The sequence below is a fragment of the Ursus arctos genome, unplaced genomic scaffold (genome assembly GCF_023065955.2).
Source record: "Ursus arctos isolate Adak ecotype North America unplaced genomic scaffold, UrsArc2.0 scaffold_36, whole genome shotgun sequence".
Classification (NCBI taxonomy): Eukaryota; Metazoa; Chordata; class Mammalia; order Carnivora; family Ursidae; genus Ursus; species Ursus arctos.
In genome coordinates, this window is record NW_026623050.1 from 17,628,332 (window position 1) to 17,643,019 (window position 14,688).

A 14,688-nucleotide genomic window follows, 5' to 3' on the forward strand; every position below is an offset into this window, starting at 1 on the left:
GATTTAAAAAAACAAAAAACAGAGCATCAGTTCTTTGGATATATGAAGATTTTTTCCCCGACCAAAAATCTGCCAAAAAACCCTCAACTAATAAAGAATGTTTGTATTTATTTTAAAATCACTTCCTTTTTCTAATAAGCTGTTAACAAAAAGTTAATGCACTGTTAAAATGAGATAATACAATAAAAAAACACATTTTCTCTCAATAAACTATAAAATTTTCATTCAAAAAACTGTGTTTGTGAATCAAAGAAAAAGAAAGCCTGGGAGATCTTACCTGTATAGTACGAATAAATGATACAGAGACTCTTTCTTCAAACTCGTTAACTGGAGTATACAAATTCAACACTTTGACAATCTGTGAGAAATGAAATGATCAAAGTTCGCAGCAGATTATCAAACACACACTGGCTGCTTATAATCTGGAAAAGTAAAAGGATCTATGCGTATAGTTTGTAATTCCACTCAGGGCTGGGTTGGGATAAGGGGAGAGAGAGCTGGTCTAAAGGCATATTTACCTTTACTGTGTGAAGTTTTAAAATAAGAATGGATTAGTGTAATATTTGTACATTTTAAGAAGCCCATATAAATTTGGAAAAACAACCCAACTACACAAAAGATCATACATGAAAAGGAAAAGTGTCCCACTCAATCCTCTCAGTCCACCCCAGTGGCAACTGTTAACGGTGTCCCTTGTTTCCATCCAGCTGCTTTCTATACGTATTCTATGTATAATCCAGGTAAGACACGTAAAGAACGTTAAGAAAGCCCAGGACTCAGCATAGAGATTACTGGCAAAAGAAAAACGGGCACGTTTATGCCTGTGCCTTGCGTCGTGCTGTTGCCACTGCCCTCGAATGCCCTTCTCACTTCCTTAGCGTCAATGCTTCAGCTTAACGGGACCTTCCTTGAACATAGTTACAGCCCCGTGGCACTTCCTTTAGACATCGTCCTATAGAATTTGCTAGAACCTCGTATACTAGAATCAGTTGGGTACATCTGCCTGGCCTACAGAACTGGAAAATTCCTTTTCGGCAAGGATTGTTACTTATTTTGAAGTCTCTCCCCCAGCGATAGTACGGTGCCTTGAGATAGAAGCTCAATTAGTCATTTATTGAAATGAAGGAACAAGAATTATCTGTCTTATAAAACAGAGAAGTCTAATATCATTCAATTATCAAATGATACGGAAAATTACTTTTTGGGATACAGGCTGCATAGAATGTTCACTGCATGAAAACAGGGTCGTCGTTTTGTTCTTGGTTGTATCTCGGTGTCTGTGACATTACGCAGAACACCGTAAACACTCAATAAATATTTATTGAGTGTGGACTGTGGATGACTGTGGCTCCCACCGAAATGTATTACTTTCTGGCAAAACCTCCTTTCTTTAAGATCTGTATAGATCTCGGTCTTCTCTGACACACGGGAAGTCCGCTCCAAGCCAAGAGCGATGGCTGGGGGGCTCCTTACTTCCCTAAGCGTCACCCTTGCTGTACGCTACAGCATCTCCCAGCAGGGGGCGGCGCCTCACCTGGGCAGTAGTTAGAGCACTGCACATGGAACAAATGGCTTCTGCATCGTCATCTGTCTTCTTCTTCACTTGCAAGAGCTGAGCAGCCTGAATGAGAGGTTCCAGGGTTTCCTTAGCCCCGCTATTCATCAGATTCTTGTCACGCAGCCATTCTTCCAGTTGACTGACATTGTACCTGTGCCCAAAAGAGAGAGAGGGAGAGAATGCAAATTTACTGAATGTTGTCATAAATGTCTTAATTTTTTATGTATGGCTTTGTCAGGAATCTCAGTTAAAATGACAGGCAGTATTTTTGTTCAATTTTCTTAAATCTTACCAGCTGTGCTTAAAATTTTATTATAGCCATGAGGTTTATAATCATAATTATATAAGAGTAAATGACTAGAGGATATCATTAACTTCAATGGAAGGTAGAAATAGAGCCATTACAGCAAAAATTACTAAATAAAACTTGCTGAAAGACAAAACAGAACATCCAACATGGCCGTGTCGCTAAACAGCTGACCAGAAAATGCTTCCTAGGTGGTCTCACAGCGTCAGAGGAGAGAATTGATAACCTCTGAGGACCCTTTCTTCCTCCAATCAGACTCCTAGTCAGGAAAAGCAAGATGCCCCCACAGAGACCTTGTGCTGCAGCCCTCTTTAGGGAAGAGCCTGGGTGATAGAGCAGTGGCCCGAGGAAGCCCAGGGATGGAAGGAGAGAAGGGAAAGTGTGTGTGTATGGGGGGGGGGCGGGGGTGCTGGAAGAGACAGAGACCCCAAATGTGGAGAGAGATGTAGAAATCACACAGATGCTGAGGTTTCATGAAGTGGTCAACCAGGTGACAGTGCTTCTCATGCTAAAATGCTAAATGGACACACACAATGAGAACTTTGCAGTCAGGCAGTGTGATATTACAACAGTGCTTCACGTGTATAGAGAAATACATAAACAAACCTTCCAGAGAAATAAAGTCTATGACCTGAATGACGGCATTATCTTCTTAATGCTAACTACAATGGATGCGTGTTAGAATGGAAAATTTGAAAAGGATGCCAGGGTTTCCCGAGATTAACTAAAGACTTATGGAGGAGAGATCATTTTTTCCTCTCTTGGTGAATATTCTGTTTTAAAATAAATGATTTGCTGGGGATGACTGGGTGGCTCAGTTGGGTAAGCATCTGCCTTTGGCTCAAGTCATGATCTGGGAGTCCTGGGATCGAGCCCTGGGTCGGGCTCCCTGCTCAGCGGGGAGCCTCCTTCTCCCTCTCTCCCCTGCTTGTGCTCTCTTGCTATCTCTCTCCCTCTCAAACAAATAAATAAAATCTTAAAAAAATAAAATAAATAATTTGCAAAAAAAATCAATTCTATTATGATAATGGGTTACGCTGAGGAGAAGCTGGGCATAAGACTGAGTGGACATGTTTTTAAAAGATAGAGGGGCATGTTTCCGATTAGTAAGAGATCTATTAGACATGCTTTTGCTGCCATGGTACAAAAAGACGTTTTGTTAAAATAAATTTCTAAGAGAAATCAAACATTAGAAATCTTCATTACAAAGAATTCGGTATTTTGTTATGTACAATTCAAACACATGCAAAAGGTGAGGGAGCAGCCATCTCAACTCAAAGTATTTTTTTCATCATCTCTCCATTTCCTCCAACAAGTCAGTGTCCCAGGGGAGCAGGCTCCCAGCTAGTGGTGGGAGAACCTGTGGAAAGGCACAGTCAGGAGCTGTAACGCGTGACAGCGGAGAGGTCCAGCGTGGCCCTCCCTGGCTGCGTGGCCGGCGGCAGCAGACAGCAGGTGCCCCCTGCACTGAGGCCGGCAGCCGGGCCGGGAGCCGACAGCATGGCAGGGCTGGCGTGGGCTCACCTGATCTGCATGCCTTTGCTCCAGGAGCACATGTCTTTGCGCAGGAGGAGGTTGTTCAGGGTGACGGCCCCGACGATGTAGAACATCTGCTTGACCACCTGCTTGATCAGTTCAGGGTCCATGCCGTGCTGACACATGACCGAGTGGAAGGAGTTGAGCTGCCGGAGGATGGAGTCCAGGGTGTAGGTGCCCTCGTCTGCGATGCTGGAGGTTCGCTTTCTGAGCCCTGTGGGCTTCACCCCAGACACGCCCTGAATGGTTTCGTGCTCCAGCATGCCGGAGACTGCGGGAGGAGTTCGAGTGTTAGAAGATGCCTGTTCCACGTGCACACACGCCTGCTTACACATGCACACGCGTACTCTCCCACGTTCAACTTAGGACGATGATCTGAGTACCAAAAGAGAGGGGAAAACAAACTTTCCAAAAAAGGGTTCCCAGATTATAAACTCTGATGAAGGAATAATTCTTAAATGCAAAAATTTACCACAAAATTAAGAAATCTCTATGGTGCATTTTCCAGAATACGAAGCAGCAGCCTTGTACTAGTACCAGCTTGTGTACCTTGGGAGGGTTTTTGAGAAAGATGCAGCAGTTAGGGAGAGGAGAAGAAATTCTCTATGGATATGTGAGGCCCCACCGGCGAACCAAGTAGCAAGAACAGCAGGAGGCTGGGCAGTGGTCGTGGAGAAGCCTTGGGAGGGGAATGGCTGTGTGGGGCTGGAAAACCGGGCCCTTCCTTGCCCTGAGCTCCCCACAGAAGCAGGGAGGCCTCGGGTGAGCCTCAACCTCCCAGAACTCGGTCTTCTCAAATCTGGGGCAGGGCTCTTCCACTACGCCCTCACAGTGTTTGGCTTATGCCTCCTCGAGGACAGTTGTGGGGTGACCGCCCCCTGGACTGGCAGCCCCTTGAGAGCAGGGGCCATTCCGGATTCATTTTTATATCTCTTACTCATTTGAATAGCTCACAGTGCTAACCGCAGAACCTCACACTGACACAAAACATTGGCGGTTGTTATCAAATCACTGGGAGATGGGGGTAGTGGCTTAAAGCGGGACAGCTCAGAGGTAAGCTTCCTGCTGAGTCAATAAAGAGAGGCAAAAGTAGAAGAAACATGGGCTGAAGTTGGTCTTCTTTGCATCTGTGTTGCCTCTTACATTTTACCTGACCTACCTTGCTTTGAGTACACAACTGTTAGGGGACAACTGAAGAACCGACCTGAAGTTGTCCCCTGAGGAAATCACTGCCATCTCCCATGGCTTCCTCAGCCTTTTATGTTTCTGGTAGGTTAATCGTGGGCCTGCGATAGAGGACGGAATACTAAGGGCAATGAAGAAGCTGTGGAAATGGGAGAACACGCGTGTGGGGAAAGAAAGGGTAGCTGGGAGCAGCCTTAAGAATCTGCTGATAGGGGCGCCTGGGGGGCTCGGGAGGTGAAGAGTCTGCTTTCGGCTCGGGTCATGATCCCCGGGTCCTGGGATCGGGCCCCACAACGGACTCGCTGCTCGGCGGGGGCCCTGCTTCTCCCTCTCCCTCTGCCCCTGCCCCCGTTTTTGCTCTCTCACTCTATCTCCCTCTGTCAAATAAATAAATAAAATCTTAAAAAAAAAAAAAGCTGCTGATAATTTGCCTGAAGATAACAGTTTGATAACTTAAATTCAGTCCATTCAAAATGAGCAGCCTGCAATTTATATATGCCCCCGAGTTCCTACTTCGTCTGTTACCCATTCCACAGGAACACAGGTAGTACGGCATATAAATACATACTCAGAGTGAGTACGCGCATATAGAGAGAGGTACATAGGCTCACGCACCAAGCTGACTACACATATATAGAAACACACAAACGTGCACACCCCAGTCACTTATCCAGTGAGAAACCACCACTTTAAACCAGATTGCCTTTGACAATTCCACAGGGGCCTTGAGATATGTAACTCAACACAGAGTGTCTGAGACCTATTTCTTGTTGCCATGGTACCCCCGGCCCTTCGATTGTAGCCTAACAGGTAAAGTGCAAACTCCTTCATTTTAGGTGGGCCCCGAGGAGGTCCCGTGTAGCAGTTTCTGAGACCAAAGTTTAAAGTGTTTTTGAAAACTGGACAAGTATGAGGTATATTGCTGGGCATAAAGCAGAACCCAGTCTCAAGGGAGAGGCATCAGCCAGTGGGGAGATTCACTAGGTACTGCCGTTTCAATCACGGGGAAGCAGTGATTTTGATGTATTCCAATTAGTCGTGGCTGAGGTCCTGGGGTTCTCCAGCTAATTTCAGGATTGAGTTTTACCACTTCATGCTCCTCGTATGAAGATATGCCTCCGAACAAGTGTCGCTGCTGGGCACGTGAGGCAGACAGACCTCGACGTCAGCCCTGCCCTCGCCTTACCGATCATTGGCTGAAGGATGTTCTCTAACACCCGCACGAGCTGCTGGTAGATCTGAATAGCCAAGTCACTTAGCACCTGCCGGTACTCAGCCAGGTCAAAATTGGTGAGGCAGTGTTCATTCTGGCGAGAGGTGTTGTGTTTCATAAAGCCCTAGAACCAGAAGGCCAAGTTACTGACACCCATTAAACTCTCTCTCCTAGCTCCTTCGTTTGATCAGTTTCCCCTGCTGTCTTTTCCTCTGAAGAGTTTCCGCCTGTTCCACTCTCGAACGCCAGAGAGTCATTCTCAAATGCTGTGTTTGTTTCCATCGTATCCCCCTTCCACTTCTTATTAGCTTTTGAATAATATCTAAGCTTGGCAAGCTAGCAGTTGAGACTTTCCAATAGCCATGTCAGTGAAACAAGATGGGGGAAACTTAATTTGAAAAAAAAAAAAATTAATGAGTGTTTTCACTTATGATGCAGCATGTTTACTGCCAAACACTAAATTATCTAAAGTACTAATCTTTTAACTTCAGTTCCATTAAATACAGTCCTATTTATAAATACTACACCTCAAGGGCACACATAATCTTTTTAAAACAGACCAATTTCTACCGAGATCAGTGAATAAATAAAAAATTTCCCTTTATTATATTTCATGGTAACCATACATGATTTTCAATCCAAGCTTAGGATGGAATTTTTTGGTGGTATTAATTAAAATGGAAAACCAACTGTACAGGCAGGTACTTTTGTCAGACGTTGCCTGCTTCATGGATTCTGCCCACAGTCAAGCATCTGCCTCCCTACAAACCACCTGGCAACACGGTCTAGAAGTGCGGACTGATAGGACAAGTAATGGCCCCTCAGAGGAATTCTAGTCTTCCGTCCCACCTTCTCAGGGACTGCGCCTTACGCATATTAATACTTTCCATCATTTGCCAGGACAGTCCTCTGCCCCTAGCCTCTGGGTGCCCAGAAAGTCTACTGGTCAGCTTCTCTGCCTGCCCTCCAGGCAAAAATTGGAAGGCATGGACGGCAGTGGGAAGGGGCACAGGCTGTCAGACAGGCAGCCGCAGAACCCCAGCTCTGCTCCTTCTGACTAAGAGGACCTGGGCAGAGTGATGAACGTCGCCCAACTTCAGTTTCCTCATCTGTAAAACTCGGTTGTCATTCCTACCTCACAGAGATGCCGTAAGAATTAAATAACAGAGTGTAAAGGAAGTGCTGTCTGATACATACTGAATAGACCTTAATAAATAATAATTATAATATATTACATAGTTTTTAAGTCTATCAAACGCCTGATGAACATATCACTGCAAATAAAAGCAGAATAGGTTTTTGGACAAATGTAAAGAGATACGCCTCAGTTCGATCACCTTTTATGTATTATGGAAAGCCAAAATTGATGAATTTCTTTAAACAGTTCAATATTTCTCATATCAGTCCCTAAAAAGCCCACTCCCACATACTGACACGAGGTTTCATTGCTCCTAACAATTCATTAACCAATGCTGGTTTCATTTCTGCTATGCTTCCTCATAATACAAACTCTCAGAGGGAAGAAACTATGTTGCTCTCCAATTCACTGTTTCATAAACAATGAACATCAAAGAAAGCTATGAGCGTCCAACCCACTTCTGAATTCAGGTTTCTAAATTGACAAATGGGGGGCGCCTAGGTGGTTTAGTTGGTTAAGTGTCTGCCTTCAGCTCAGGTCATGATCTCAGGGTCCTGGGATCTCAGGGTCCTAGGATTTCAGAGTCCTGGGATCGAGCCCCACGTCGGGCTCCCTACTCAGTGGGGAGGCTGCTTCTTCCTCTTCCCCTCCCCCTGCTCATGTTCTCTCTCTCTTTCTCTCTCTCACTTGCTCTCTTTCTCATTGTCTGAAGTAAATACATAAAATCTTTAAATTAGCAAATGGTTAAATGTTTCATGCTTTAAAACTTCTCCTTAAAGAGGTCAGAGAAAGTACATCACGCTGGTTTCGTAATCAAGGTCTCCTCACCTCTTCTCCACTGTACTGCTTCAAACAGTGCAAAAATCGGCATGTGTTAGAGAGCCAGAAGGAGACGGTTTCGAAATCATCACCTCTTTTCTGAAAGAGAGAAAAAGGCTAAATTCACTTCTCCTTAGGGAAACAGCAACCTGAAAGTAACAGATACCAGAAGGCCCACTTCTTTCAGTCACATTATAATCACAAAAATAAATCACATTGCAATTGTAAAGTCTTACATCATTGCTAGAAAATTTCAACCCTGCGTTGGTTGGGTGGTTGGTACTTTGCTTGACATCCATTTTCTTGCTGTTAGAAAAGGAGGCCCAGTCGTTCAGGTGATGTTAGCTTAGCAGTCCCTTCTGGCGGAAAAACATTCATCAAACCACAGCTTATCCCAACTCACTTCCCTCAGGATTATTCAGGGGACCAGAAAGGACTAATAGCACAACAGGGAGTCACAGACTATGAAGCGCTGAAACCCAGATTAGGTTACAAATCTGGTCAACAATAAGATACAATTCATGAGCAGAGAATCAGAAATGGGATGGAGGGAGTCCTGTGCAGAAGAGGAGAAAGGGGAAGCTGAATGGCTCTGCATTGGGCCCGGGGCTCCTGTCAAACACACCCGACTGCTAAGTCAGAACAGGGCTTGAGGCAAATACACTTCAATTCAAAACTGGGATGGGGGACAAATTCACATCAGTTTTGAATGGCATTAAAAGGGTGTTATATGCTAGTACCCACTCCTTTTTAATTTTTAAACAATTTGGTATAATAAATAGTCAAATTAGATAAATATCTTCATGCAACTAGGATGACAGGGAGAAAACACGATTTGGTTTTGCTGTCTTTGTAGCAAAACTTGCAGGCTAAATGCACTACAGCATCCATTCACCAAAATTGAAATGAGTTCTTTCAGAAGACATCCATCAATTTTTAAATGTTAAGTCTTCAGAAACTCCACGCTTTAGTAACCCCTGCAAAGCTAACTCCGTACAGTATCTGCACAGTAGGGACGGAGAACCCGCGTTTGTCCGAGGTTCACTACCAGGGGCTGCAGGGAGGCTGTGTTTCATGAGGACAGAGCTTCAGGAGGGGAAGATGGAAACGTTCTGGAAGGGGGCAGTGATAATGGCTGCACGACAATGTGAATGCCCTTAATGCCACAGAACTATGCACTGAACAATAGTTAATGGTGAATTTTCTGTTTTGTGTATTTTACCACAATTAAAACAAAATAGTGCATGAATGACCCCTTAGATTTGAGAGCGTCCTCTGGCCCTGTTAACAACCCACTTATCTCTGTCCTAAAAGTTGTCATCCAACTTCAGTTAGATAATCAGAAAGCAAAGTACTTGGAGCACATTCTCTTAGCTCCTCACAGAAACACGTGAGTTGAAGTTAAGCATGATGTTCATTGTTTCTCTAGAGAGGCAAGAGGAGGATTACGCAAGGTGACTCAGTGATTACTGAGTTATGTGGGGCTTTCTGCTCTATTACATAATTCTGCCGCCTTTTCCGAGTCTTTCCTCTCTGCTTAGTATCTGTGTGTTGCTTCTCACATGGAACCAGGCATTTCAGGTAACAAGGAAAATTATGGGGTGAGTTGGAGAATAACAGGAAGAAAAGTTGGGAGAAAAATGTTAATGTTTGATCAGACGTCTTTATGAACGGCCCATGTCATACTGAACTTCTTTAATACCTTTTAACCGGAACATCATTTTCCCTATGTATATGGACCACGCTAAATATTTTTAATTTACTTGTAAGATCTCAAAACAGACTATCTCTGTTTACGAAGAAACTTATTTTACTCTGCAATTTAATGCAATTATATCAAATTAATTTTGATTACTGTTCAACCGGAGCCCCACTGTACAAGAAGGCATTTGGAAATGTTGCAAGAAAGACTGTTTCCTAGAGCGGAAGTTATCGTGAAGACTGGAAAGTGTTCGTATCTGGCAACTTAGTCCCAATCGAAGGAAGGAAAAGACCTCAGAGCAGATTCTGGCATCATTCATGTTCACTACGACACTTTTGCTGAACATGAACTGACCTTTAATACTTTCTTGATGCTGTTAATTGTTGATGTGAGCAACGACCTCACTTTCTGATCATCATTCAGGTAGTCAGCATGGCGAACACACATAAACAGGATATATGCTGGTAACCCTGGAATCAAATTAACCGCCACACCACGGGGCTTCAGTTCTGAAAGGAAATGAGGAAAAATCATCTTACATAACACTGAAAGTCTTCATGAGGAATGCTTTGAGAGATGTAAAGGCACAATTCTCATGAAAGAATTCAATCATTCAGGGTTAATAGGTCATATTTAAAAAGCATATTTTAATAGCTCATCAAATGGAGAAATTGTTAAGGGTGGGGACATGTGAATCTTAGAACTCCCAAATTTATATCTCTTGCCCTGACTTCTCCCTTGAACTCCAGTTTCGTGTATCAACTGCCTTCCTGATACCTCTGCTTAACCTCACCAACTGAGTCCATCCTGAACGAAACCCCCGATTCCCTCCTTCTAGGAGTCGTCCCCATCTCAGTAAATAGGCCGTTCCAAGCCTCCGGTTTCTCAGGTTATAAGCTTTGTCAGTATCTTTGACGCCTTTGTTTTCTCGCGCCACGCATCTAATCCAACAATAAATCCTGTTGGCTCTACCTACAGAGCACGTCCAGAAACGTCCCTACTCTACTAGCTACCCTACAGTAGGCCACCCTCATCTTCCCCTGGACGGTGGTGATGGCTGCCAGACGAGTCTGCCTGATTCATCCCTTGCTCCCCAGTAGCACCTTCTTCACACAATGACCAGAGTAATTCTATACACAGATGCCACTCTTGTTCTAAAAATCTTCCAAGTAGCTTCTCTTCTCCGTCATTTACGAAATCAAAAATCTTCACTGTGGTCTGTGTGATGTGGCCCTGTTCCCCTTCCCTAGCTCTCTGTGCTCTAGTAACATTCCTCCCTCTCAGCCTAATTGCAAGAAGACATTTATCTAATTTAACTCGGCAGGAGTCTCCTTGCTGTTGGTTGAACATGTCAGGCATGCTCCCACCCCGGGCCTATGTACTTACTATTTTCTGCCTGAAATGTTCTTTCCTCAGATGTCAGTATGGTTTCCTTCCTTACTTCCTTTGGTCTCTGTCCAAAGATCACCTTATGAAAGAGAACTTTCCTGACAACTTTATATAAACCAGTACACTTGCCTTTACTCTTGACCCTTTTACCCCATTATATGTATATTTTTTTCTCTATTCCCCTCACCCGCCCAATGTAAGATCTATGAGAATAGGGGTTATAATTTACTTTATTCATTACCCAGTACATAGAAAATGCTTAGCATTTGGTAGGAGCTCACTAAATGTTTATCGAATTGATGAATGTTTGTTAATTCTATGCTTAAAAACCACTGGCTTCTTAACATTTTTGCAAAATGCAGATCACGTTGAAACTTAAGTGCCTCTGCACCTATATATAGTACTCAGCTTAATGCCACGAACCCCAGGAACATTAAATCAGGTGTAACTGCCAATCACATTGCTGTCAGCCCACACCTGCCAGGAGCAATGCTCTGCAAAGGCTGAAAAGAGAGGTTTTTCCCTTCTTTAGTTCACAACTTTCAGGCTGTGTGCACTCCCAACTCATTTCCCACCCTCCCTTAAAGAGTCTTCTTGCAGAACCAATGGGTTTACACCCCATCTTGACCTGACGCTTCTCTAAAATACTTCTTCCATGTCCATTTCATCTGTCCTCTCCTTCCACGGCTGGAATCTTTCCCTTAATTCTTTTGTTTCTTCCCTATTACCAAAGTGTTGCTCTTAACATATGTAGTTGTGAAAGGGAAGCAAGGGAAAAAAGTGAAACTCAGGTAGTTAAATGGCCCAGAACAGTGGTGTTCAACTTTGGCTACAGTTCAGAATCCTCTGAAAGACTGAAAAAAACATATTTGATGTGGCCGGGCTCTTCCCTCCAGAGATTCTAATGTAATGAGTCTGTGGTAGGGACCACGCATGAATACTTCTCAGAAGCTTCTCCAGATATTCTAATCTGTAGCCAGAGCTAAGAAGGCCTGGCCCCAAAGGATCCTTATAGGTGGATCCTAGGCAAGTCTCCCTGCAGTTTGACTGATGAGGCATGACTGGTCAGGACGCTACTCCAGCAGGATAATGCAGTCTGCAGTGATGACGCAATTAACCAGGGTTGAATATTCATGTACCAGAAAGACCTTCTATCCAACGCAGAAAATACTTGCCCAGAATCAGGTTCTTAACAAGCTTTTGCTCATCCTCCTTCTTGTATTCCAGCATTCCTTGGAAATCCTTTTCTTTCCTTGGAATGTTGACTGGACGGATGGGTTCATCAATGATCTGTCCTGGGGATATGTTCTCCATCTGGCCAACTGGATGAGAAACAAAAAGAAGAAGATATTTTCCAGGCAGAAAAGATACAAGGGTTCCACATTCCAGCAATTTTAAATGAACTCTATAACACCAGAAACTTGCCATATTTGCCACTTAATTATTTTCTCTTTAAATACTCTTTTCTGCTAAAATGAGGTGGCTAGATGGCAAAATTCTATGGTAATGTCACTTCAACAGCCACTAATGCTTGGCTATCATCAACATCAAAAAACCTTACTTGACTGAAAAACATTTTTTTTTGTAATAAAGTTTACTTTGTAGTAAGATTAAATGTCTCCAAAGTAAATGGCTTAACTTCTTGGTTAACTTATCAGTAGCATCATAATTGTTAAAGATGTTTAGACTTTAAGTCACAGAAGGAAAAAAAAACTTCTACAAAGAGGCAGCAAGAGTATCAAAGATTCTCCCCCACGTTGAGCTCTACGAATCCAGTCATCAAAGAAAAAGAACATGGACTTGACATGCATCACTGCACTCTGCTGAAACCACATCAGGACAGCTGGCAGAATGGTATTTCTTTGCACTAGTCGACGTGCACTGTTCTCGTCTTTCACAAAAGCCTCATAAGGCAAAGACCTAGCTTTCTTCTGCTACCCTTCATTCCCAAAGAAATCAAGAGCAAACGCTTCTATTTAATATGATTTCCTAAATATTATTCTGTTTTTTTTCTTGTTTGTTCTTCGTCAAGTGCTAGAAGTCTTACCATGAAGTTATAACCATTAAAGTACAACCACGGGTTAACGACCCTTGCAGATGTTAAGACCGGTCACTAGTGTTAATGGGAAGTGCTAGAGAAGGGTTATGCTAAGGATTAAAAGAAAAGGGTCTCCAATTTCATCGCAAAATTGAGAAGTAAATGGGAAATGCAAGGGAAGGTAGGGGAACACAGAGTTATGATGGTGTTTGTGGAAATACATGCTAATAAGCAGGGTTTTTTATTTGTTCATCTGCAGGGAGGGGGCAGTGAAGAAATCTATTTGGGGAGACACTGAGTTGAATCTGTTGTCAAACAAACACAGTGCAGATCAGAAGCATGAGAATGTTCAACGTTGCCGATTCTCCAAGGTATGAGTAGCACTTGCTGTCACTCTGGGCGACTTCCTGTGTTAGTTCTGGGAAGCCAGTTCCACAGGACAAGGTTATCACGGAGAATACCTGCCAGTGTTCTTGCTTATGTGGCCGAGAGCCAGCCTAGTGACACCCCGTCCACCTCAGGCCGCAGCATCACACGCCAGGATTATCAGCGCGGAAAATCACCACCATCCATCAACACTATGATATCTAAAGAGTGACCGTATGGTGACTGGACAAGTCAGGGCTGTGGCGTCTACTGCTTCGTGTGCCTGGTAAAATGTACGTCTCTATACAGGAGATAGGAGATTCAGGCCATTTAGTTTTACACAGATGACTTCTGGAGTCAGTTTAAGCACAACAGCACGGGGTGGGGGGTGGTCTCAGAATCAGCCCACGGTGGCCTCCGCGGCTTCTGGACATGCTGCTGGTAAAGTATGAAAGAGTAAAATCCCTGCCATCCGTGGGACTAGTCGCTCTGAGCCACGGAAACGATTCCGAGAGGGGAAACTGGGAGGAAACAGAGTCAACATAGTATGTTTATCAATAAAGGTACGTATTTGGACCCTATCAAAACCCAAGAGAATGTGTTAAGCCTACTGATTTCATCCAGTGTTGATGAGATATACTATTATTTTACATAACACTAAAGAAGGAAAAACACTGCCAATTAAACTGCAACCCATCGACAGTTTTTGAAAGACGCAACCTAAATTGAGATGTTAAAATGCAAAAATGTAAAAATATTGGTAAATATTTTTACTAGGAGATTTTACGTTTTAAAAGAAAGCTTCACTTTCTTTTTGCAAAACCTCTAACCAAGATATTTTTGGCTCAATACAAAAATGTCAGAGACAAAATTTGCCATACTTCCATTAACATTTTCTCTCTGCCTTTGAATTCTCAGAGAGATGTCTTTACAAAAATCCATAGATAAAATATGGATGTCAGCTCAACACGACCTTGATTTATGTAGCAAGTCATCTACTTATTAAAATACAATGTCCACCTTTATGTATGCAGGATCAGGAAACTAAAAGGCCTGAAAGAAAGAAGCCAGGACCACATTCCAGTTTTCAAAGACTCATAGGCCTTGGGGGTCATTTGGTGCAAGGTTCTATTTAATACAGGCTTTCTTCTAGAATGACCTGAAGCAATCCCTATTTTCATTTTCTGGATTCTTTATGCTTGAGGGGGAAATATTCCTGAACCTTTTTGTCCTGGAAAAGGAAAGGAAATTGGACAATTTTTAAAAAATTTAATTTTCCTCACTTTGGAACCAGAAAGATCTTGATTCCAGGCTTAATAGAGACAGTCGAATAAATTCCTGTAAGTCAAGAGGTTACGCTGGAAACTATGACACAAAGGAGAGAAGTCAGTGGTCCCTGAAGGCGTGTGGGCTTTAGTTACAGTTAGGTTACTCCCT

General features: G+C 43.3%; 1 protein-coding gene across 6 annotated transcripts in view; it reads right to left on the reverse strand.

Annotated features, from left to right (window-relative positions):
• MYO5A (myosin VA) overlaps positions 1 to 14,688 on the reverse strand; it is a 184,911-nt gene that overhangs the window by 6,194 nt on the left and 164,029 nt on the right. For all 6 annotated transcript variants that reach the window (XM_057306340.1, XM_057306339.1, XM_026518505.4 and 3 more), the window contains 7 exons: positions 12,023 to 12,169; positions 9,813 to 9,967; positions 7,766 to 7,855; positions 5,773 to 5,923; positions 3,390 to 3,672; positions 1,535 to 1,709; positions 278 to 358 (listed from right to left, as the gene is read on the reverse strand). In XM_057306340.1, coding sequence (XP_057162323.1) covers positions 278 to 358; positions 1,535 to 1,709; positions 3,390 to 3,672; positions 5,773 to 5,923; positions 7,766 to 7,855; positions 9,813 to 9,967; positions 12,023 to 12,169 — 1,082 coding nt within the window. The remainder of the gene's footprint in view (positions 1 to 277; positions 359 to 1,534; positions 1,710 to 3,389; positions 3,673 to 5,772; positions 5,924 to 7,765; positions 7,856 to 9,812; positions 9,968 to 12,022; positions 12,170 to 14,688) is intronic.